This window comes from Dicentrarchus labrax, unplaced genomic scaffold (assembly GCF_905237075.1).
Source record: "Dicentrarchus labrax unplaced genomic scaffold, dlabrax2021, whole genome shotgun sequence".
Taxonomy (NCBI): Eukaryota; Metazoa; Chordata; class Actinopteri; family Moronidae; genus Dicentrarchus; species Dicentrarchus labrax.
Genome location: NW_026136712.1, coordinates 781,342 through 807,458, shown reverse-complemented (window position 1 = coordinate 807,458; position 26,117 = coordinate 781,342). Strand labels below are relative to the sequence as shown.

The 26,117-nt window shown below is 39.9% G+C and overlaps 1 protein-coding gene across 3 annotated transcripts in view; it reads right to left on the bottom strand.

The window, feature by feature from the left end:
* The window catches only part of jmjd1cb (jumonji domain containing 1Cb), a 131,271-nt gene extending 108,050 nt beyond the window's left edge, over window positions 1–23,221 (bottom strand). For all 3 annotated transcript variants that reach the window (XM_051417110.1, XM_051417114.1, XM_051417112.1), the window contains exon 1: window positions 22,838–23,221. In XM_051417110.1, the coding sequence (XP_051273070.1) occupies window positions 22,838–22,993 (156 nt within the window). In that variant the 5' untranslated portion in view covers window positions 22,994–23,221. The remainder of the gene's footprint in view (window positions 1–22,837) is intronic.
* Window positions 23,222–26,117: the final 2,896 nt, after the last annotated feature.

Below are 26,117 nucleotides of genomic sequence, written 5' to 3'. Positions count from 1 at the left end.
TTAACCAGGCATTAGCACCACATGCATGCACACACACATACAGTCAAATCCACAGGGGACAGATTAAGCACTTCTACAGTGTCTGCAGTCTGAAATCAGTGCTTTCCCTCCATTGTGGGTTTCATGACAGTAAACAGTGGGGATGTAAACAAAATACTGAGTCGTGAGGGACAAAAATAATAACAATGCAAATGTGAGCTGTGTAAACACTTCAACCAATGCTTTGAGCACTACAGCGTATTTCATAATGATGGTTGGAAACACTGTTGTCCCAAAGCAACAGATCAGGCACGTCCACAACCTGACAACAGACAGGGAAACCTGTCCCGTGGACTGAGACTACCCCCTTACTGCTGTCCTTACATTGCAGGCTGTTGCTTTGTAACTGTCCATGTTGGCTGCAGTACGTAAGCTTATGGCATCCCGGGTGGTTCTGGTAATCCATGGTTTCTGGTAGTGGAATGATTTAACTGTAGTTTTTGGGTAAAAATGTTTCTGTTGTTTTACAAAATAAATCCACCACATCATGATGTGGATGGTGGCCCTGGAACCTGCTCCAGACTGCATGATGTAGTACAGACTGCAGGGTGGACTCTGGCCTTTCCATTTCCTGACCTCTCGCATCACTGGAGGCATTCTCCTTAAAATTCCTCATACTTTCTTTTAATTTGGCCTGACCTAAAAATTTTACTTGCTTGATCTTGCAAGTTAAGTATCAAGTCTAAGGTAAGGTAACATTGTGTTGATTTCTCACAGACCAGCAGGAATACAGAAAAGATTCCTTGTTTACTCAATGTATTGAAATCACAGATGAAAGTGATTGTGATTTTGATCACAATCACGGCTGTGGCTCAGAGGCAGAGCGGGTCGTCCACTAATCGGAGGTTGTTGGCTCCATGTGTCGAAGTATCCTTGAGCAACATACTGAACCCCAAATAGCTCCCGATGCTATGCATCGATGTGTGAATGTGTATGAATGTTAGTTTCTGTTCGATGGGCTTTGCCATCACTGTGTCAATGTGTGTGAAAGGGTGAATGTGGCATGTAGTGTAAAAGCGCTCTGAATGGTCGGAAGACTAGAAAGGCGCTATACAAGTACAGGTCCATTTACCAGCAGGTGATCAGCAGCATGTTGTAAAGGATGACAGAAGCCTGTGATGATAACATACGCTTTGAAACAAATGAGTGCTGGAGCAGTGTGCAGCCTGTGTATGCAGACAGGACACACAGCAGCCTGGCTGACCTCTAGCTGGATGTGTCTGACTTGCACTGCTCCGCTATCACTTACACACTGCTGGCACTCTCTACTCCTTTTCTCCCTCCTCCTGCACTGTTGCACTTTCACATCTTCACTCCTTCTTCTCCACTTCATACCCTTCCTCAGTCTTTGCCTTATGGATATTTTCCTCAGACTCTTAACTATAATGGGAAGTTATCACAAACCATTCTGGTGACAGAGTGAGTAAGGGAGAACAGGTAGAGAGAGGAAGCAGCACACACTCTGACAGCTCCAGACTGAGCTGAATCTTTCTGGGTTCATGGCTGGGCCAGTGACTGACATCATGGAAAATAGATTTTCTCATATTCTGCATCATTACGACCACTTGTCAGCCCTGCTCTGGCGAGACGACTGTGTGTGTCCACAAAAACAAACAAGTCTAAAGGAACAGTCACGTGGCCTATATCTTGCAGTTAATTAGTAGGCTTTCAACCATTCACTGCAAGAACAACTGCACTAACCAATAGACACACACATGTAAATATGTCAAAGAATACCGCATGTATGTGATGTGTAGGAGCTCCAGTGCTGTTGGCTTGTTAAATCTAATCACAGTTTGGTTTAAATTTAGTTCCAGCTTAATTACATGGCACATAAGCCTTAAACCTTGCAGTGCTATTCTGGTACCCAAAAACATGAATGGTCTTTCTATTGCAAGACCTGTTTAAGGCCTAAACCATAGAAAGTAACCTCTACATTTAAGTTCTACCTTTATTATAAGGAAGCAGTGTCAAACAGTTTTTATGTTCCTTTTCTATGTACGTTTACTTAAAGATAAAGAATCTGCATCTGTTTTAATGTGGACTCAGACTGACTACAGCTTTAAGCAGACAACTGGTTCAAAACAAAAAAACACAGTGAGAGTGGGAGAAACTGAGAGGAGCTGTGACTCAATCCTAAACTATTTGACGCAAACATAAACAAAGTCTGCGTGTGTGTGTGTAGGCGTGAGTGTTTGTGTGTTTGACATTGATCCAGCAGAGCAGCAGGACAAATTCTGCTGTGTAAGGGAAAAAGCTTGTCTCTGTGTTTGCAGTGAACTATTGTAACTCCTGTCTCAGTAAGACTCAAACTAGACCCTTACTTAACCTTTCCTCTGACATTAAGAACACACAAACAAATTATTTAAGACATTTTACATATTGGTATTTATTTTCTTCATGTGTCACATTATCTGTGTAATCTTCCAACTTGTTCTTAGTTCAGAAAAAATACTAGCTTTAAATTAAAAACATATGCAGGTGACCGAAAACACAACAAGTTCAATTGTTTAGTTTTTATGATAGAGTAAAGATAGAATCTGCATGGGATGTTTTTATTTTTTAAAACTTGACCATATTCTCTATGCTGTTTCTGTGTCTGACCTCCTGCCCGGTTTTCGTCAAAAATAGACTTCTTCTCCGGAGAAGAGCTGAAAGCCGCTTTTGAATTGTGCTGCTGCGTTTCTAGTGGGATCACAAGCGTTGTGTAGACGGTAGCGAGCAGCTCCAGCGGCTTCCACTGGCTTTGCATTGTCATTGATATTGACTCTCTCCCTCTCTCTCTCTCATATATGTGTGAAAGCCAAGAGACAAACACAGCAGGATTGTTGAGCATGTTAATTGAAACCAGACCCCAACCTCCTGTCTGTCTCCCCTGAGAGTGCCTGATCTGACTGAATACAGTATGTATTAGTGTCTCTTGTGGAGAGACAACCGACAACCCCCAACCCTGGCACTGTACATGCCTTGCTTTTACAGGACATGTTATATCACTAACAGACTCTTTTCTCTGTATCCCCCCTCCTCCTCTGTCTCCTCTTGTTTTTCCTCTCTCCCCATCTGTTGTCTCATTTCATTCCTCTCTTTACCTCAATTTCCTTTAAAAGGTATCTTCCATTATTTCTTGTCAGCCTCTCCTTAACCCGTCTTGGTTCAATACACACTAATTTCTCCTTGCTGTTTCTGTATTTTACCACTGAGCTGCTCCCCCTCCTCCCTCTCTCTCAGAGATGGTTTGAGGTCAACCAGCTCACGTGTCTTCGTCTCCTGCTACAGCATGTGGGCTAGAAATTCCACCATCCCACCGTTTCAAATTGCATGTTTCCTGGCTCGAAGAGAGTGTGCGCGTGCACACACACAGCCTGACTCCTGCTAAATGGAGCGCACACACACACACATTCTCACATGCATATTATTCACTTACATACACACATTCTCATATGAACACACGCACACACACACACATTATATAAGCAACAACTAGTTCAAAGGCAGAAGACCATCCAGTCACTAAAACAAAACAATGGATTATAACGAAATAAATGTCATTAATTGATTGATCAAAATGATCTATCAATCTGTCACTTAAATATTTGCTGATTTATTTGTTTTATGATGACTGAAGAAAGTTACACAGTGGTCCACCTCTGGTAACACTGACAAACAAGAACTAAGCCATGTCTGACAATCTAACCTTTCAGCGACACTGTTAGCAGGTCTCCACTTTAGCGGTTGAGCCAACATGTCTTTCTTTTGAATCACAGAGAAAAGATCATGGGTGTCTAACTACTGTCACTACCTTTAACTAGTTACCTGGTTGCTTACAATCCGTATGAAAATGATGTTGAAAGTATGGTAGTGATCTATCTAATCTATGGGTTAGGGTGTGGCATGCAGGTGAATAGCAGATTAATTGCAAACTGAGCATGCTTGTTGTCGTAGAAAAAGAACTTAAGATTGGGATGTTTATTGCAACCTCTGCGATATTTGCTGTCTTCCTTCGACACACAGCTCTGCTCGCTCACCGAGACAGCTCCAATCTTTTTGTCTATCTGTGGCAAAGCAGCCTTCAGTGATGAAAGGCTATTACCAGTGACATGTAACCAATCAGATAGTGTTGTGGACGGGACATTGATCGAGACTACAGAGTGCTGACCGAGACAGAGAGGGGCAGATACATCAGAGCTAAAGTAGCATATGTTTAAATGAATTTAACACTATTCCATGATTATTTCTTACACCCTGCTAATTTTCACTCCATCTTACATTCACTTTAAAAGGTGGGGAAAGCAATTCTGGAAAAAATACAGTACGGCTCTTGTATGGCAGTTTGCTAGCAGGTTACTTTCAAGAAATGGTCTTCTCGACACTAGACTGTGGGGAGTAGGGACTCCCCTAGCCCCTACGTGTGCCCCACACACGTGAATATATCAGCAATGAAAATATATTGGTTGTTGGGCTGACCAAGGCCAGTTTAACATATCACCTCACTCTACCAAGCAGTGTACTGAGCCCAAGATCATGTGGCGATGACAAACACAAAATCCATCTTCTCCTCTGTGTGTGTGTGTGTCCAACTGCATCCTCATTCACATAACAAAAGACAACACTGACTCATGCTGTTTACTGTCTTCAGCCAGTTATCAAGTGGCACTAAGGTCAAGCGCTACAAGTCAGGAAACAAAGACACTTTGTCTTGTGTAGGGTTAAAAAAAATAATAATATTTTTATTACTACACACAGATTTGGGCAGTCTCATTGTAGAGTATGGAGATTTTCAACAAATGTAATTGGGATGCAGTTTTACTGCACTATTGTTCACTATTACAAAGAATATCCAATTATTATAATGATATTCAAACTGCTAGTAAGCGATGAACTGTTCCACTGCTACACTTACATTTTATACACAATTTCCCTGAAATGAATAAAACCTACCAGTATTTTAACATATTAAATATAAAAGATGTTGTTCAAACAAATTGTCATGCAATCAATGTGCACTAGAAGCTTTATCACACTGATATCAGTGTGAAAGTTAGGATTCTAACAAGGAACAGCTTTTTCCTGAATTTGTCATTTCTGAAACACAAAGAAGAACTATGGATCTCTCTCTCTCTCTCTCTCTCTCTCTCTCTCTCTCTCTCTCTCACTCTCTCACTCTCTCACTCTCTCACTCTCTGCAACAGCCAGCAGAGTTGGGAGCTGGAAAACTGTTTGGGTCTGTTGCCGTTGGTCTAATCAGATATAGGGTGCAGAGGCCCTCAGGCTGCTCCAGCTGTCATCATGCTTCATGTTCTGACCACAAGTGATTTGTGAAATGTGTGTACTGTGCCGGTCAACTTTGAAATGTCAAATAATCCTTACTGATCATGTTGGAGATTAGGAGAGCCTGTCATGGTCACACACACACACACACACACACACACACACACACACACACAGACACACAGACACACAGACACACAAAGACAGGATGACATATAGACTGAAATACACTTTTAGCAAGAGCAACATAATAAGGGAGTTGTGTACTGTCTTGTGTGTGTCTGTGTGTGCGTGCATGTCTTTGGCAGCCTTACAGACATCTGCTGTGAAGGTCAAGTTTCAGTCTGTATGGAACCAATCAATGGAGCCAGCAGGAGAACACCCCTCCCTGCCTTCATCTGCTGCACTGGGACACACACACAAACACACACGTGCACATACAGAAAGCAAGCGTTTACAAAGCCAAGTATGATTAGGCACACATACAGACAAAGTTATTGTCCAAACACAAGCCCGGTCCAAACACAGTACGCTCAAACGTACACATTCTCAGACAAACCCATCACAGAGATACACACAAGCCAGTAAACTTACAAACACAGAAAAAAAGATATATTCGTGCACACTTGGAAGCAGACAAGCAGGCTCAACACAGACTGACACGTGTGAAGAAGGAACCTTGCCCTAGATTCTCGAGGAACAATCTCATGTTACATCTCTGGTCTAGCTGGCCTTTGTCAAGGCTGCACACAAGTCTCCCAGGCCAGCGTGTGCAGCCCTGCAGAAACAACATATCACCCTCAGGTGGACTGCATGCACCCTTCTATTTAGTGACCTTTGTGCTGAATATGAACAGTTTCCATACTTTAATTACCAAGGCTTTTATAAAGCCATATATACATGTTATCAATTATTATATATAATATTATGATATTAATATTTAGATTGTACAACATTTAAGAAAATCTAATTGCCCAAAGTCTCTGATTTCAACTTCTCAAATGTGAATATTTCTTTAGTCCTCTATGACAAAACAATACACACCTTGGGCTTTGGGAAACACTGATCAACATTTTTCACAAAATGATCAGACATTTTACAGACCAAACAAATAATTGAAAAAATTATCAACAGATTAATCGATAATGAAAATAATTGTTAGTTGCAGCACAAGTAAATATCTATTTTATATTGTCTACTTATTTGACCTTGAAATATAATATAACAAAGGAAAAGAAAAAGGAGCAGAGAAGACATGTCTATGCAGTGCTGCATAATGGCCATTTCAGAACACTTCTGTTTCAAGGTGTGTCATGATGGAGCTTTATTCTAGTCCCTTTTTTTCTGTGTCTTTCCAACACTAGAAGAAAGAAACTAGTCCTATGTGTGAGTAGGTGTGTGCACAGACATTTGGAGCGCACATGTGGCTTTTCTTTCAAGCCAGAGTGATAGTAAAGGAGACCGTAGAGGGCTGAAGAGAGGTGGGGTGACTGCTAAGGGAGGGAGAGAACTCGGGCTGACTGGCTGGCTGGCTGCTTGGCCGGCAGAACAGAGAGTCAGCTTGTCTGACAAGCTGTACAGCTTTGTGGCTGCCACTGCTGACTGACATGAAACACTGATGATGTGACAACAGCAATATTAATTGTACACCGTAGAGTAGTAGAACCATTGTAAATGCAATTTGAAGTGTGACACTACAGTAAAATGTAAAAAAAAATGATAGCTGCTCGTTGTTAGGTCCTCCCCGGGAGCTTTTTTTCTTTTCATAAAAGTTACAAGTAAGGAGAAGTAAGATAAGCTGGCTCTGGTAAGATATTTCATTAATGATATTCAGCCCTGGTAACAGCAACACACTGCTTATTGTTTTTATTTATGTTTTTCATACTTGTATTCACAGCTGGCCAGTCGCTATTATGGGTATTTACATGTCTCCGAGCATTGACGTAAAGCTTTATATCCATGTGATTTCACAAAAGCTGAGTGAGTGCAGGTGATAAACAATTCTTTGTGGTGGTAACGCACACCATTTCAGCCTCTGAGTAATACCCCAGTCTGAGTAATGGCAGAGGAACAGATGAGAACTGTGACAGCATGTAACAATATGGACAAATAATTCCAGTGCTGAGAAAATGTATCAATTGGTCAATCAACAAAAAGTTAATCAGCAACCAGTCCAATAAGTGATTAATCATTTAAGTCATTCATTAAGGGGGGAAAGAAATCTAAACATTATCTGATTCAAGCTTCTCAATTGTGATAAATTGCTGCTTTTCTGTTTATATTGTTGTTAACTAAATACCTTTTAGTCGTTGGTTGGACAAGAGAGGTAAGTTGAAGATGACACCATAGATGTTTATCCAGTTATTTGAGAAAAAATATTGATAATGAAAATAATCATTAGTTGCAGCTCTAGATAGTACTAGGGAGAGACACTGCCATTTTGCTCTCAGAGAGAAAAAGAGAGACAGACGGAGAGTTCACAATGAGAGGATGAGTTCTTTGTGAGGGAATCTCTCCTCTCTCTGGTAACAAGAGTTAACTTGTTTAATTGCGGTTCACATTCCAGCTCAGACACGTCAAATACCAAGTCCGCTCTCACCGGGGTTGAAGCAATATAGGTGTTCAAGGCCAATAAACAAGCACCACACCAAGCACTGTGTAGCACAACTAACATTAAATGTGTTATAAGTAATAACATGAAATAAACAAGCTACTGTACAACGCAATAACACAAACAAGGTCTACGGAGGGAGGTTCTAATACATTCTTTTTTTTTTAAATATATATATATATATATATATATATATATATATATATAGAGAGAGAGAGAGAGAATTTTTTTTTTATATATCTTATATAGAATTATTCTATAGAGTCAGAAAAACAGGAATTAAAAGGCTTAACAACTCTTTAAGTCACTCATTTTATCTGATTATGTATTTAAATTGACATACAATGGACCAACAGTTAAAAAAAATGTTTTCAATTGGCAATGATATTAAACTGAGAAATGCAGAAAATCTTCACATCTGAATCCTTGCATCCGGATAATGCATTCCCCGTTATTTCCTACGGTATATGATAACAATAGGCCATTTGTCAAAACTATTCAAGTAACATTTACAGTATGTTTGTAGATTCATGTTGCAAGGGAAAGAGATGAGAGGTGAGGAGAGTTAAATCTATAGCATCTGGAAAGAGTTAGCTAGCTGTTTTTTAATACGCTGTAGTGAAATAGAGCTGGAGATCATCTAATTCAGAATAGCAGTAGATTATGGAGCTGTTTGACATTGTTTCACATGTGTAGGAACAAATGTAGGATCTGCAGTCAATGGCCAAAAAGTACCAAGCCAATGGCTCTTGCATATACACACTGATAGTACTCACAAGCTCTGCATCAAAACTTTGCAAATCAATCCATTGGTTTTGTATAGCAGTTTTATGTTTGGAGTCACAAAAACTAGGTTGCAAGACTAAACTGGAGTCCTAATTTTAATATAATATTAATATATAGACAACCGTTCTGTATTATTGTAGATGAACATGGGTATGCATGTACTGTGTTTTTACACATGTCTTGGTAACAATGTCTCTGGTATACATTGGTGACAGTAAAGTTACTGAACTGAGTTTACCTTTTTTGTCTTGACCAACAGATTTAATTTCTCTAAAGGTGATTGATTGGTCACCGGTCGTTACCGGACGATATTTGCTCTCATTAGTTTGATCGGCAATTTCTATAAACGCTGATCAGAAAAGCTGATCAGCTGGCACATTCATTTTATTCCACAGGAAAGTCATTCAGTCTTTGACGCACATTGATTTACTTGGGCAGGCGGCCGGTATGTTAACGGTCAGCAACTCAATCTAGTAGCCTATTTTGCAGAGACAAGAGAGCTGGTATCTGGTGGATGTTTTACAAGCATGGAGAAGGTAAAGGAAATGTTTGGTTTTCAATAGGTGACGTCATCAGCAAGTCTCCTCATTAATGCGCGGCTTACCTGCTGATGTGAAAACATTCAAAACGTGAGTTGTGTTTCTTGGACGACTTTATAAACCTTACTGGTGACCAACAAAGTAACGGAGCAGACACATATAGCCTGTTCAGGAGAGAGAAACAGACAGAGGCGGGGCAGGTGTGAGACAGAGGTGTAAGTGTGTGCGCGGGAAAGATGAGGGACAAAGCAAGAATACAAAGCATTTTATGAGTAAACAATAAAACACCAAAATAATCAAGTAGAATTAAAATAGTGAAATAAGAATGGAGTTCCAATCCACAGTTCCACTGTCATTCTGTGGAAACACTGCTAAGCTCTAAGCTCCTCCCAATAACTAGGACAGTCTGCAATTAAAGGTGTGTCATCTTGCACATTATGCCTGCCAATAAATACACAGTTGTGAATTTATAATTCAATAATTCATTAATTCTAATACCAATACTGGCCTCAAAAACCCTGATCAAAGCACCCTTAGATTTCTTTGTCTGCATTTTACTGAAAGCTGAGCAGTGGAATCAGGAAACCTAGTTTGAAGAAGAAGATGTTTGAAGCTGAGCTTGTAGAATACCAAGAGTCAAACTCAACATTTATTTTGCTCTTATTAGTACTGTAACTTATTTAGTGTCAAATTGTAGATGGGTTATGTGTCTTATACATTTGCGTTTTGAATTTAATATATTTACATATACTGTTAAGAGTTGATATAATGTTCAAGATCAAATTTGCTTTGTCAATAAAAAAAGCTGTTTCTATCACATAATACGTGACAGTATTATGTCCGTTGATGGTATTCTATTGCGCTATATGTGAGAGCATTCTAATCCACTATGTGATGGTATTCTATCTACTCTATACGAGCACATTACACTCAACTCTACAGAACAGCCATCCATCCCACTCTATACAATGATTTTCTACTGTATTAATACTTGGCAGTGAGGACGTTAAATGCTGTGTAGTTACTGAATGCAGAAGAGCTCATATATATTATACATTTTGTTTCTACACTGTCTGCACTCTCAAATTCTATTCTTTTCTAACACCAAGTATTCCAGTTGAACCAGTTCCAAAGAAATTAAGCCCAGTTCAGTTGGTGTAATCAGATGAATCGTACTTCTTTTGTATATTTATTCTGTCTGGAGTTCTGTTCTCTGGCTCTGTGCTGCTGTATTGTGCTGTAATCTGGTGCTGAAGGGGTTAAGTTCTGTGCAGTGGGTGAACTCAAAGGAACTGGCGTTCACGTGGCTAAGCCGCTGTTGCTATGGGAGAGAGGCCAGACAGAGGAGAAAGAAACCCCTCTCTCTCAGTCTCCCTCACATTCCCATTTTCGCTCTCTCGCGTTCTCTTTCCCTCCTCCTCTGCTCTCTCGTTCTCTCTGCCAGAGAGCCTGGCTGGCTGGAAAACCAAACGACTAATGAGAGTACACACTCTTGCTCTCCCTCCTTCTTTTCATTTTTCAAATAACAGTCACTCTCTTAAACATCTCCCTCTCTCCTTCATCTGCCCTTCTCTTTCTTTCTTTCTTTCTTTCTTTCTTTAATATCAGAAAGCCAGCCAGTGAGTCATGCACCAACAGCACAAGGCCAGGCTGTATATGCCAGAGCTAGACCAGGACACTCATTGTTAAAGGACATGGAACTATATTAAAGGCAGATATGATACAGAGTGTACAGCTATCTCTTCTCTAAATAAATCAGGCATTGAAGAGAAAACCTTGAAGCCATCATGAAGAAATTTGCAATACTTTCCAGGACTTGAACCAACAACCATTTTTAATATCATTTAAAGTGGACCTATTTTCTGTCATATATATATAGTGTTACAATGTCAGATGTTCAAGTTTCAAATAATGAGGTAAACGTAAATAAAAGTTATTCCTATGAGCAAAAAGCTCAAGTTTCTGACTGAATGCAATGGATCCAATGTTTTTTTCTACTTTACATGACAAGTGAGCTCGCTGTGTACAGTAACCCACCCATCCACCTGCTCAGTCTGTCAGTTATTCCACTGTTCAAGTTTTTGTCTCACAGAAAGTTTTTCTGGTTTTCTCCCAATGTCTCTTCCTCAACCCTCTGGGATTTATGGTCTTTACTGATGGACAGATACCCGTACTTGTTGCTAAAGAAGCTAACCGCTGCTAACTGCTAACGCGGTCCCCACATAAGAGATGTAACATTAAACAGCAACACTAAAATGGTGCTCTGAGCTCCCAGTCAGGGCAGTCAGCTAATATGATGGCTTTCTGCATGGCTAACTAGCTGACAGCAGCTAAAGTTAGCAACTAAAATACCTCAGAGGGAAAAACAGAAACAATTTTATCTATGAATATGATCCAGTTTCACCAAAATCTGTGAATAATTATAAAAGTCAGCAAGCCCAGCACCAGAAACACAATCATTTTTGGGACCTATCTCTTGTCTCATTTACATTCTGACAAATGTCAGTGCCCCATATCACTATTTTACATGTTCAGTTAAAGCTATCACATGCTGTCAAGAACATCGCCAGAGGATAAAGATGTGCTCACTGTTCATTCCTATGAAAGCTGCTCAGTGGCGCATGAAACCAAAAAAGCCACTTTCTGCTGCAAAGAAGTGACCGGATGATTGTATATTGCGCATGCTCTATGGGCCACAGGGGCACAGACTTCTGCTGGCCAAACCAGCTACGTTCTACCCTTTGCCCTCTGTTAACTTGAATGAGGATAAATAATTGAATCTTGTGAATATTTTAGACTTTAAAAGTGTTGTTGGACTAAATGGATCAAATTCTGATAGTGAAACATTCATTTCACGGGGGTTGTGACACCGTTTTACAGCTGCTTCAATCTAACCTTATGGAAGTCTTTCTATTCTATTTTCTTTATGTACTGTAATACTATTTTTTCTTCAATTGACTACACAATTAACCAACTAACTGTTTCAGCTCTTGTAGTTTGTCATTAATAAATGTATCTAGCCTAAAGGTTACAGTGTGTGAGTGGAAAAGTACTGCTCCTGACGTTTACAATTACATGGAATTCCAAGGCAAGAATAGAGTTCAGTATCAAATTAAACTAACATAAGTTGCGATGATTTTGCGCACAAACAAACAATTACTTCAATCCCTAAAAAACACCTAGTATAAACTCACTCTGGCAAAGGACAAAATAAAAGTATATCATATGAGAACAGAGCATGAAAAAGACTTGATTTATTCTATCTTAGGGGCTTAGGGAAGTGTGGTTATGTTTACAATGTCTGGTAATACACATAATCCAGTTAAAGTCCCATGAATGTGAACACACAGCCTGGGACAGGACAGGAGAGATCAGGACTGGACAGGAAATGAGAGAACAGGTCAGGGTGGATTGGGAGAATGGGACAAGACAACATAACAGCACAGGGCAATCCAGAAGCAACCTAGACAAGACAGTCAGGAGAGAAACCATAGAAAAGGACAGGGACTGGGTTAAAGCTAAGGGGGTTCAGTAGCTATGACACAGCTCATCCAATAATTCAAGTGTCTGTCTATAGTAGTAGCAGTAACACAAGCTGTTTCCTTGATGACACTGCATGCATCAGACTGTGCATTAATTAATGTTTATATTAATAATCATCACTACCAATTTTCAGCTGACGCCATTTTCTTTATTTTTGTGGCTTAGAACAAAGTGTTCTTGAGGACAACAGGGACCCTGTCTGAAATCCAACTAGAGAGACTGTAAGCAGGCCTATTGTCATTCATCCCCTTGTAGTGTCCCACTGGCACAGAGCAACCGTGTTAATATAATGAATTAGTTGATGACAAGATTAAGTGAATTACATTTCAGGGTCAACTGGCGTCAGTGAGGACAGCAGACAGACATGTCACACAGACAGGTAAGGCAACATTCCATCAGCCCCAGCTTTCTCCAAAACAAGGTAGGACCAAGTAATTATTACAGGTTCCCCTCAGGGGGTCGACAGCAAGACTAGTTCCAGAACATTTGAATACTGCACAGGTTGGTACTCTATTAAAACATAGCAACCAGGTTACCTCTCCATCTTTCTACCCTGCAGAAAGTAAGAAGTAAATCTCTGATTCACTGCTCTGTTCTCACTCACCTGCTTCATTCACTCTCTAGGTCGCTGAACCACCATTGCTTTCGCTCTCTTTGAAAAGACAACTTTAAAATCGCGTGTTTGAGAATTTAAAAGGCAGCAGCTGAGACTTGGTCCAAAAGAAAAGATACAGTCCAACTAGATAGACATGCGTGAGCCACAGTTACTCGATCCATTTAGGAGATGTTCCAAACTGAACAAGCACAACCTCCTCATTACTGGCTATACCAAAATAGCTTCCCTCACATTCTTTGGTAAAACAGTCTACCCAGAGGCCCGGGCCAGTATTCCCTGAAAGCAGTGTTCAAAAATACAAAGGAGAGCTCTGGGTCCAAGATATGACTTGGACTAACATGATTCTTGCCATGGACCATAGCAAAGCACATTTATGAAAACAGACAATGTGTCGAAGTCTAATAGAACTTAGGAATAGCAGATATCTGTACATTCAATACTGGTAAATATCTCAACAGTGAGTTTTAAACCCATGCCATATTTTATCAGCTCCTCTGTCTTAAATCAGTGACAGATATTTCATTCGGCCTCGCGTCCAGACGGATCCGGCGTTTTCGGGGTCAGAAAACGGTATTTTTTGAAAACGGGTCCCAGAGTGAGAAAATCCGAAAACGCCGGATTGCCCGGAGTCGTCTGGACGGCGAAAAAACTGTTTTTTTCCGAGACGATGACGTATTAGCCCCGCCTCTCTAGCCTTTAACCTCAGCCGCCGCTAGACGTGTCATAACAACAACAACAATGGTGGACTACTACTACTTGTTTGTAAACAGCATGTGACCTTTATACGCATGCTCCATGGCTTATCTTCCGGTTTTAGTGTATTGGTGTGGCGGTGTCACAGCGCCACATACAGGCCTGGCATATGTACTACAGCGTTTTGGGTCGTTTTCAGTGAATCCGCATGGACTCAGATATTTCTGGAAACGACGCCTTGTTAACAGAGATTTTTTTCTAAACGACATCGTATTGGGTGAGGGTATTGGTATTCGTGTGGACAGGCTCTGACGGTGTGATCCGCTGAGAAGGTGATCGGCTGCAATCTGCCAGCCCTCCAGGACCTGTACACCTCGAGGACCCTGAGGCGTGCAGGTAGGATTGTGGCGGACCCCTCCCATCCCAGACAAAAACTCTTTGAAACATTCCCCTCTGGTAGGAGGCTGCGGTCCATCAGGACCAAAACCTCACGCCACAAGAACAGTTTCTTTCCGTCTGCAGCTGGCCTCATTAACAAGGCCCAGAGCCCCCATTTACATTGACTCTTAAACCCACCCTGTATATATGCATTACAGTAATGCACTCCTGTTGGTTTTTCTATCCTGCAAATTGTAAATATCTCTCCTGTACGATTTTATATCTTTATCTTTTATTTTTGTGTGATTTCTGTGTGTTTTTTATGCAACAACGCACCAAGGCAAATTCCTTGTATGTGTAAAAAACTAACTTGGCAGTTAACCCGATTCTGATTCTGATTCTGATAACAGTGTTCAGACAGGCTTAGGTTTACTCATTCCATATTCAGGCACAGTGACAGTCTGTCTAGGCTGCTTTCTCACTCAGTGTTCTGCTAAAAAGACTATGGGTTAACTGTTTAGGTTACAGTTTAGAGTTTGGCATAGAGAGAAATTACAATGTCTCTCTTTATCAGTGATGATTATCACACATATTACTAAACACTCACTACACTAAAGTCATTTTAGAAAACAAACTAATGTGTTCATTCTTCATATTATACAGTGTCTAAGCTTTGCTACCAATCTGCCAAAGCCATCCAACAGTTGCTCTGACATCAGTTCAAGCTGTGGAAGGTAACTGACTGTTATCTCCTTCACTCAGACATCAACATAAACCCTTGCTACACCTGCTTACTCAAACTTTGAAAGAAACTGATGTCATGAGATTACATTTATGGGAGGTAAGTTTAACATCAAAATGATATTGCATATTGATTTCAAAATGAAAGTATGAGACCAACAAAGACCACAATCCACAACTGAGCTCTAACTAAAACTAAAACTGAGATCAAGTTGGTTGACAGTGCGATTGGTTTTACAATCCTCTGGTGCTTATCATGTTGTATTTTTAGCATTACGTGCCTTTAAAATGCTAATTCTATCTCAGCCTAGCGATGAGAATAGATGTAGTGTACACAATTCAGGTCTGACACAGTCCTCAAGAACCACAGCAGCTGCTGAGTAGTAAAGCTTATGTATTCCCAGGCTTTTCTGGAAAGCCTCCGACCCTATAGGAGACTTTATGGCTGCCGTATGTAGCACTGTGATGTAGTAGGGCTTTAGTGCACTGTGTGCGTGTGCGTGTGTGTTTGTGTGTTTAAAAGAGATGGGGGAAGGGTACATCCAGCCAGCCCATCCTGGCTTCAGATTACATTTTGTTTCCTTAGGCACCAGAAAACAAACCACTAACACTTTGTGTATCCAGTTACTGCGCTGTCCAAACACCACATAACCTGGACATCACATAGCAATGCTATAGCTCACAGTGTGAACAGCAAGTTCTTAAATAAGACTATTTATGACACCATTTTACACACACTTAAAACCTTTATTTCCCTGATTGCACTGAAATACATTATTACGGCTACTGGTACATGCTAAAAAGACAACATGACACAGAGAGTCACTGCAGCTTCTGTGCTGCCTGACACAAGTCCAAAGACATACAGTGAACAATGGCATACATAAACATACCTCAAGGTTAATCAGAGTAAATAAACATCTCTGTAAATGTAGGCAGGGGATTTATTATGTATGTTAACCTGTTGATACAACTATGTTATGACTGAATACACAAGTTAAATCATATTCTCATATACTTAATGCAGTGCCATGTATGAATGAATGTGAAAAGATCATATCATCACGATATTAAACAGACATTTGATACACAATACTAATGGGTGACCACACTAAGAAATCATTTTCCAGTAGTTTTTATTGACAATACAGGACAGCACTTGCTCCCAAACGTCATTTACCAGTAAGCCTAGTATTGACTTCTTTTTTCAACGATGCAGGACTCATAATAAGGTGTCTCAGGTTTACTACAGGTAGGTCCATTTGAATGTATTAAAAGGATAGGCCCTTGAGAAGCAGCATCTCATTTTCGAGGGGGTCCTTAAGACACAGGTGGTCAGTGTTTTATATGGGACACTCCGCGTTAGCTCGCTTTTCTGGTGCACTTGAATGTCCTCACCATAGCTGATCTTTTCACTGCGATCTCCGGCGAATTGACTACACTTTGCAACACTTTTCCTCTGGAGTCACAGTTCAAATCAAGTAGAATTTATCTGAACTAAAAATTTGGCAATGTGAGTGCGGAGCTAAAATACAATAAAAAAAAAGTATTTTATTTCATAAATTTTAATCAAGTGTTTCTGTGATTGGAAAACTAATCTCTAAATTTCATGTTTTCCAGGACACATGGGAACCCTGAGATATACCCCCTGCCACCCAATAATTCAATACTTTGTGACTTAGATCCACACTTATACAGAATAGTAGCCATTTACTACCAGTATATTATCAAATATTAGTTCCCAGTGTTTCCTCTAGGATTTTTTTTTGCAGTGGGGGCAGGCCTGTCACGCCCCCCCGTCCCGTCACGCCGGCAAACGTTTTACGTATGAAACAGAAGTGACACTTTGCTGCGACACAAACAAATATATTTACCGTTTTAATGTTTCCAGATGTTTGATATCAGGACGTTGAGCTGAGAACTGACAAGTTGAACGTTGTCCAATTGAAACGGACCCACCGTGGTGACGTTTTTGGTGGAGCTGTTAGTTTAATAGTCGACTTGGCAGAAAGCGAACATTGACAATAAGCTACATCAACACAACAGTATGTGGAGTTAAACTGGACAGCCCCAATAACCTCTGAATAGTTCTACTTGTTGTTAAATTGCAATGTGAGCGGCAGCCAAAGGGGGTGCATTATGTCGGCAGGATCATTTAAAAGGCAACCATGACTACATTGTGCGTCTGCCCCATTTCTGATACCGTGGCGGCAGAAATTTAACAGCGGTGGGCCGCCGCTCCAAAGTCAACATAGGGGAAACACCGAGTTCCTTCAGTAATACAAATTTGTGCAAACTTAAATATCCACAAAGCACAAGTAAAGTACATCCTATACTGGAACAAATGGTGTAGCCAGGTCAATATAATGTTACATATATGTCCCAGCCGTTGCTATGTTTATTCTTGTGTGTCTGATTTGTGTTTGTAGTCTAAACAATGCTGCTATTCACAGCCCAATACACACTTACACACAGCTCAGAAATGTTTCTAAGCTGGCTGAACGGCAGAACTGTAACAACCATGCATGGATTCTGTATGTGGAAGGTTCTTCCCAGGTCACAGTCATTTTCTGCTGATTAGCCACACAGAGATGGACCTCAGGCCACAGCCCTAAAAACAAACTAACAGCCCTGCTACTGTACACACACACACACACACACACACACACACACACACACACACACACACACACACGACTGTAATGGAAAACAAAGACTTCTATAGGCACTGACCTGGCTGCCCTGTTCTTTTTATTCATTGTGAATCCAGATGAGTATGGCAGTTTTATGCCCAATGTGCCAACCAAGGGTTCTGCTGCTGAGCTTTTCCTTTTTCTTTTCAAGTCCCACTAAAAACGAAGTGTCTGCGAGGCAATTGCAATGCTGTTTGGCTGTTGTCTGTATTTCACTCTGTGGGTCACTGCTACAAAGAGGCTCAGTTTTAACGTTCATCTATGCATCTCTGTTGCTGCCATTTGAACTCTGCAGTCATTTTTTTTCAGTTTTCTGTTTGAGACTCTGCAAAGTACTGGGTCACTCACTGCAAAGGAATTCACAATGCCATTAATGGAGTACTGTATTTTAATACTCCAGGGCGTTCATGAACTTTTCCTTATTCCGACACCAAAAAGAGAAAAGTATTCTTCCTCCTTTAGAGCCAAGCTAATCAAAAGAGAATGAGAGAACTGTAGTAAGATAACAACTGAATCTATATACTGTTAGTTATCTTCAATAAACTGGATTAACATATGCAGGGCTCCAGACTAACTTTTTGCATTGGTTGCACTGGTGCGCCTAACGTTTTTTTTTTTTTTTTTTTTAGGTGCACCAGCACAAAATGTAGGTGCACCCAAATTTTTCATTGCGTCGCCTTTAACGTCATAAGGTCACCTTTTTATCGCTCTCCATAACTTTTACATAATGTGAATGATTTTTAAACAAGAATAAGGTGTAAAGAAATGCTTGTCTTTATTTGAAGCACAATTATATATAAAAAGAAAAATAAAGTGTTTAAAGTGCTTCACTGAACTGAAATTGAACATTTCAAACTAAAACACTAAGCAAAATAAAACATTTCCAATTAAAAGAGGACCTGATTACTACTACCTGCCGCTGAAATGCAGCTGGGAGAGGGGCCACTTTCTCTACACACTTGTCACGGCATATCGTGTGTTTTTTTAAAGTTGGGTCTCGGAGCCGGAGTCTATTCCAGACTCGGTTGTCTCCTCCTCTGGTTCCGAGTCTGATGCTGTCGCCAAAGGACCGGGGCTCGGCAATTTTTAAACACACGCAATTTAGCGCGGTGAACAGGACCACAGCCAATCAGAGGCAAAGACCCGCCCTAGCTCTGTCTCTTATTGGTTTAGAACACAATATGATCCTACCATGAGTGTGTGAGTTCGGTCACAGGAGAACACAGAGAGACGATGCGCTTGCAAAATAAATTCACGTTTTCACCTGGGCAGCGTCAGGTGCACCAGTGCGACCTAGAAAAATTATTAGTCGCACTCATAAAAATTTTGGTCGCATGTTGCACTCTGGAGCCCTGATATGAAAACAAATACAAAGAACTTAGCCTCAACCTGCTGGTTCATCATATCACATACATTATACATATTAACTTATGATCTCATTTCATAATGTGAAAACCCAGAATAAAGCTATGCATTTATGGTCTGCTACTGAGCAGATGGAACATCCCAAAGGAATATCCCAACAGAATAAATAATAATGAACAAATACTTAAGCAGCCTACAGTTATTACTACATTGACACTGTATTACAATACTGTTATTACTGCTATCATATAGCCTATATTACACAAGTGGCTATAAAACAATTAGGCAAAATTCATCAGTGATTCTAAGATTACTTACCCTTTTTCATTTTTAGTGTTAGGTTGTAAGACAGTCAAACTAGTCTAATCTACTGCTAGACCAGACGTCTATAATGATCTGAGATATAATAATAATAATAATAATAATAAAGGGGTAATTAGACTTAATAACCCCAGCGGAAGTGTAACTGCACTGTCCCGTCTGTGGCGCTAATTCATTGAGGGTAAAAATATACAATACTACATACATACAGTAATATTATTATAACCGCACAAAGTATAGTAAGACCATGCCACGTGCAGTGGTCATGTAAAGTGTGTGGAAAGTGCAGAGCGAATTAAAAGTGTTGACAGCTTTATCAGGTGGAGAGTACTCAAACTGCATGCTTGACATCTTCACATCACTTGTGTTATCCAACCAACAGTCCTTTCCCAAAAATAATCAGTTCACTGTCATTCAGGACAAGGAAAAGCAGTACATCCTCCATTTGTACAACTAGAACCATAAAACAACCATGAGAACATAAAAATACAGTTACTATAACTCCTAATCAATTCATTGATAGCATCCTCTTTTATATGTATATGTATAGCTATTTTAAAACAGTGTGTTGACCTAACTGTGTATAAAAAAGATTTGTGTTTTTTGAAAAGCGCTCTATAAATTAAATATATTATTATTATTATTATTATTATTATTATTATTATAACCAATGAATGAAATTTTGTCTTAAAAGGCTACCAAACAGTGTAATGATGAGCATTGCTGATTGAAAGATTTTAGACATTTGGTGGTTAATGGGTGGTAATGCTCATACTGACTGTCTTGTTACGGAATTCTTTTTCTACTATGAATGAAGCTAGGAACCAATAACCCTTAGTAACACATTGCTAACCCAGTGTACTCCTGCACTACTAGCCTATCTGACCACAGATACTTGACAAAGGCCTGACAGCTTGGCTTGACACACTTCTTCTAATCTAATCTCCAATCCTTCTCCACTGTATTCACTCAGCTAGTTAAGCCCCTTGCTAATGAGACTGTGTCCCATTGTATGGAATTAAACCAGAACACTACTCACTGCCTAAATCACATCACACACAAGGAACAATTCTACAAGGGAATTAGGAAGCTGGGAACATGTTTATTGTGCGATACAAACAAGCACATGCAATTACACATGTGAGAATTGTTTAGCTACGACAGTGTAATCGATTCATGAAATGATATCACCTCACTGCTCCTGCCAAAGACAACTTGATCTAAACATGAGTGAAATGCAGAATAAAAGAAAGCTATGAAGCTGTGAAATCTTTCATTTAGCACATCGTATAGAAAGTACCATGAGCTGTCAGTGACAAACAAGAAGGACCTGTGACTAGGGGTGGGCAATATGGTCAAAAAATAATATCTCGTTATTTTTGGGGAATTTGGCGATAACGATAATCAGTCGATATCCTTTAAAATGGGCTTGTGAGTTAGGGCTTGTGTCCACCAAACGCGTTTTTAGCGCTGAGAGTGCTCAAAAACTAATTTTCCGATTTTAACTTGAAGCGCTCTGAGCGCTGCGCTAAAAAAGTCTTTTCGAAACTAAACCATTTCCATCTCGGCACTAAATCACGCGCTGCTAAACTGTTGCAAGGAGGATGCTAGCGAGAGGTCATGTGATCACGTCATGTGATCAGGTAGGCCCACTAGTCGTGTGACTGAATCCTGTCATGCTGTAGAGAGTGTTGCTGCACCGTGTATTAAGTGGATGTGAGGAGTTTCCGCGTGCGTTTCCATATTTTTGGCGAAGTAATTTAAATACTCGATAATGGAAATTTGCGTCAAAACAACAATGACGATATTATCGCAAACGATATATATCGCCCACCTCTACCTGTGACATGTATGCATAACTACCATAGAGGACTCTCAAATTAAAATCATACACAAAGAATAGCCCTAACAGAGATCTATGACCATTAGATATTAATACTTGCTGCAAAATGTTATATCTGATGACTTTCTACCCTAATGAAATTGGACATACAGTATGTATTACACAGAAATCACACAAAATAATCCAATCAGAACCGTGCTGGGGTTTGGTCAGTTATCTGCATAGGGAGATTCTGTGAACAAAAGAAAGCGGGGAACAGGCACACTGTACAGTGAGACAGTACTGTGTATCTGCCAGCCAAGGGCTTGTCAGGGCAAATATTTCATTGTTTGCTGGTTTTGGCATGTTAACCCATTATTAAAATAGCTATTTTTTCTTTGCTTCTTTTTTAAAGGAGGAAAATTCAGACCAATATATTGCCAAGAATTTCATCCACCCCTGCCTGCCTACTGACTGTAAGAAGAATGCAATCATTACACCTCAAGCAGGAAATGTTTGTTCCTGAAAGCTCCAGAAGTGACAACATGGAGTTGTCTTTAAATTGTAGACAATTTTTTACATGAAGACAAACTGCCCATTGTTCAGCCTGCAGCGAGCCAGTTTTATGTTTTTACAAGTCCTAGCATTCCTGCGCCCCTGTACAAGTCGGAGGGGTCGTTGTCCGCCAGAAAAAACACAGGCAGACGAGGCTTTCTGGTCGCCCATCACGCTCAAATAACGTAGATTGTGACCAATAACCACGAGGTAATAGGGATTAGCTAATATAAAGACCGGAACACGGGGTGAATCTAGAAAGCTAGCCGTACCTCCATCAGCTGATTTGCAGTATACAGCAGCTTAAAGCATTTAGCTGCTCGAGACTCAAATTCCTACACATGCTTTTACAAATGCAGCTGCTCTCAGAGGACAACACGTTTAAATCCCAGCTGTTTCTCCCTGACAAACTGATGATTTTGAAAGCGTTACATTACTCGTGTACATATAGATTCCACTGTGGTTTCATCATTGTTAGCTAAATATGAAAACATGGAGTTGCGTTTCAGCCAGTAAAGAAGTGAGAGAAGTTTGAAGATGTTGCTGTAAATAAGCATAGTGCTGTCTGGACTAGCTGTTTGCTTTTCATAAACCCCCGCTGGTTGTCTGCCTCCCATTAACTTGTTTGCTAAGTGGTCAGATAACTAGTGAAACTCCTCACGCAACAATGGCAGATATTTTGGTGAAACAATGCTGAATACAAGTGGTGCACTCATTGGTTTAAAGAGCCACAAAAAAGCCACAACATAATTTCCGCCTGGCAAGCCTGCAACCTGCCCCGCTGGCTAGCCATCAACCACTGAGATTTTACCATTTGCTTTGCATGTAACAGACCAAACAGGAGGACAAAGTCAGCGTTTTCCTTACCGTCAGGTCGGGATTGTCGCTGTCACGGTGGTTAACGGCTCGTATGACCCCGGACCTCCATGGCCACCGACCGATGTCGCCAATTTCAGGCGGCTCGTCCCCGCTGACACAGAGGAACCGCTTCCCTACCAGCTCCGGCCGAGCCTCGACTGCCATGGCCCTTCGCTGGTCAAAACCCCCCCTCGAAAAAACTTCCCAACAACGACGCCCTTACAGACCTGTTATTTACGACATTAAACCAGCTCTAAAGAATCCAACAATAGAAAGAAAATGAAAAAGGAAAAGTTATTTGTTGCTAAACGCTGAAAAACCGACCCGGGGGATTTAAATGTGTAGCAGTCTCCACCCGCTCGAGCGCCAGTCTCTTTTCTCTCCGCGTGAAAAAACGGTGGAACACTGAACCGCATCACCGCTGCCATCCATACGTGTGTTTCTCCGCTGGATCCAAAGGCATCCACAGACTGCAACACGGTTGTGTCCCTCCGCTCAATTGAACCCCACCGGTTCTATTTTCGCAAAACTACTCTTCCAACTGCTTGTACTTAGAGCTGCCACGACTGGTGTAAACAGCAACTATAGACAACTTCTGCTTCCATTATCACTTTAATAGCATTACTATTATTGTTCGCTCTAGTATTAAACTGTTAAACAACAACAGCAGCATTCATGTAGCATTATGTACAAACATACAAAAGACATATTTAAAAATTAAATGGAATCATTAAGAAAGGAAAATAAAATATATACATAAACAGTACATACAAGAAATATAAATAATAAAAAATAACCTGACAAAATATGGTTTTAAAATTCTAATTCACTCTGTTGACCATGTACACTTTCCAGGTCTATGTGTTGAAGATAATTAATAAAAGGATCCCATACTTTTTTTTAAAACAATAGTATAATAGAATATGTCATCCTTATTGACATATTCTATTATACTATTTTTTACATGTAGACAGTTCCTGCAGTCATTCACTAATACTTGGACTATTCAAATTTTCCCATGATATCATCCTATCATCCATTTTGTCTGTAATAAACATAGATCTAGGAAGATTTTCTCTTTCTTCCTTTATTATGTGTTTTTGTATAACAACCTAAAAAGAAGAGCGTTGGCTCCATAGTTAACTGTAATTGGGATCCTATAACATTCCCAAACACAGTGAACAAAAGAGTGGGATATTACTATTAAATTAGTGTAATTCTCTGGAGTGATATATATGCACATCAACCAAATAAAAAACCACAAATCACTTACACTGTATAGTACAATTCACTAACAGATTACTGAAACCCTAACTTCAATCCATAACACTGAATATCAAGTCTGCATTAATCATTGATAGTTATGCTATTGTTTGAGGGAAGCAAGTGCACACCTTGCAAATAAGTTTATACATTATTATATTCATCATTGAATTAAACAACTCAAGTAAGTGAGTAAGTCTGCTAACTGATTTTCATATCATATTAAAAATGAGTGGAAACCAATGGCTGGCGTGATCAGCAAAAAAATACATCAAAAATTAAAACTGTATATATAGTAGAGTGTAAATGTGTAGCATGCATTCAAGAATGGTCTGTAAAAATGTGAAGTATACACTATCTGTAGTCAAATAGTTAAGATTAGCAAACACACTGGTATGAAACATTAAAAATAAACATCAAGCCATCATCAAAGCACAATGGATGTAAAGTCATATGTATCTATCATTTCCTTTATTATAATCTGCTGTTTATTTTACGCCCCCTTAATCCTATTGTGTGTGAACATCTCGTTCAGAATCCAGCTGACATGCTTGCTCTCTTTCTTTCAGTGTGGATTTAAACGTCCCCCACTGAGGCCTCCTGTGCTATAAAGGAGCAGGACAGAGAGAGAATCTGTGGAGGAGAGAATAAGGCAGAGGAACTGAAGGAGAACAAGAGAGGAAAGGTTTGTGTGTGAATGTGGCTCCATGGAGAATTGTACCCTTGTGTGTGTGTGTGTGTGTGTGTGTGTGTGTGTGTGTGTGTGTGTGTGTGTGTGTGTGTGTGCAGAGTGTAGGGATCTTAAGGACAGTATAGAGGTTTGTGTGTGAAGCATGTAGAAAGCAGTCAGCCTGGAGCGACCTCCAGGGTGGGACACATGGGCGGGGGGGGGACAGAGACCAGATGATGGAGGAAGAGAAGCAGGAGAAAAAGTGTAGCAAAACAGTGAAAGAAAAGAGGAAAGATGCTGAAGAAACACAGTCACACTATGGACACAAATCAAAAGAGGAAAAGGCAAGAAAAAGATAAAAAGAGGAAGAAGGAAAAGAAACAAGATCAGAGGTACCATAGTGGTGGAATAAGAAAATTAAACAAAAAAAGAACAGTGTTAACCATGAAGAAGTGAGACTAACATATTTTTTCTTTTATTTACATATTATGTCATGTTTCTTGAACAGGTGTAGTAACTTAGTGTTTTAGTTAGCATTAGAGTTATTTCTTGAACAACAACCACTGGACAGCTGTATGGCTTTAGAATTGACAGAAAGCATACATGAGAGATCTAAGATAGCAGCCATCCCTTGCTTGCAGTTTTTGTATTAAACTAGGTTAAATCCCAGGCTTCGAAAACATGAAACTGATAATGTCTCTATCTTTTATGTTATTCTATTATTGTGTGTAGCATGGAGGAACTACAAACTTTCATTTTGTTATACAACCATGTTGTTTAATGATGGCTACATTTCCTTGATTACTTGATAGGTAAAATGGCAAAACAGTTGTTCCAGTGTTATAACTGTAATTAGAGGGCAAACCTGCTATCATAAGCCATTGTTTACTTACGCTAAGTTACATACGAAAATTAACAATGTAACCTTTTCCTAAACCTAACCAAGTAGTTTGGTGCCTAAACCTAACCAAACTTAACATTTCACAACATTAACAACGTGTCTATTATTGCTGTCATGACGATGAACGTGACTTGACAGTCCCTTCCTGCAAATCCAAAACTTGTTAAATGTGTCATCGGTAACAGCGTTAAATGACACACAAAATACTTAAAATGTACAGCTCAGTAATCAACACACCACAAAAACAGTCTGGTGTTTAAATTTGTAAGAATAGAGCATAATTCACTGTTAATTTGAAAAAAGTTGAAACTTCTTCTGAAAAGGACTCAGAAGCTACACACAGACTGCATCAATGTTTGTTGGCATTAAAGGATATATCATCAGAGTCATCTTAAAGGACCAGTGTGTAGGATTTCGTGGCATCTATCAGTGGAGATGCAAATTACAACCAACTG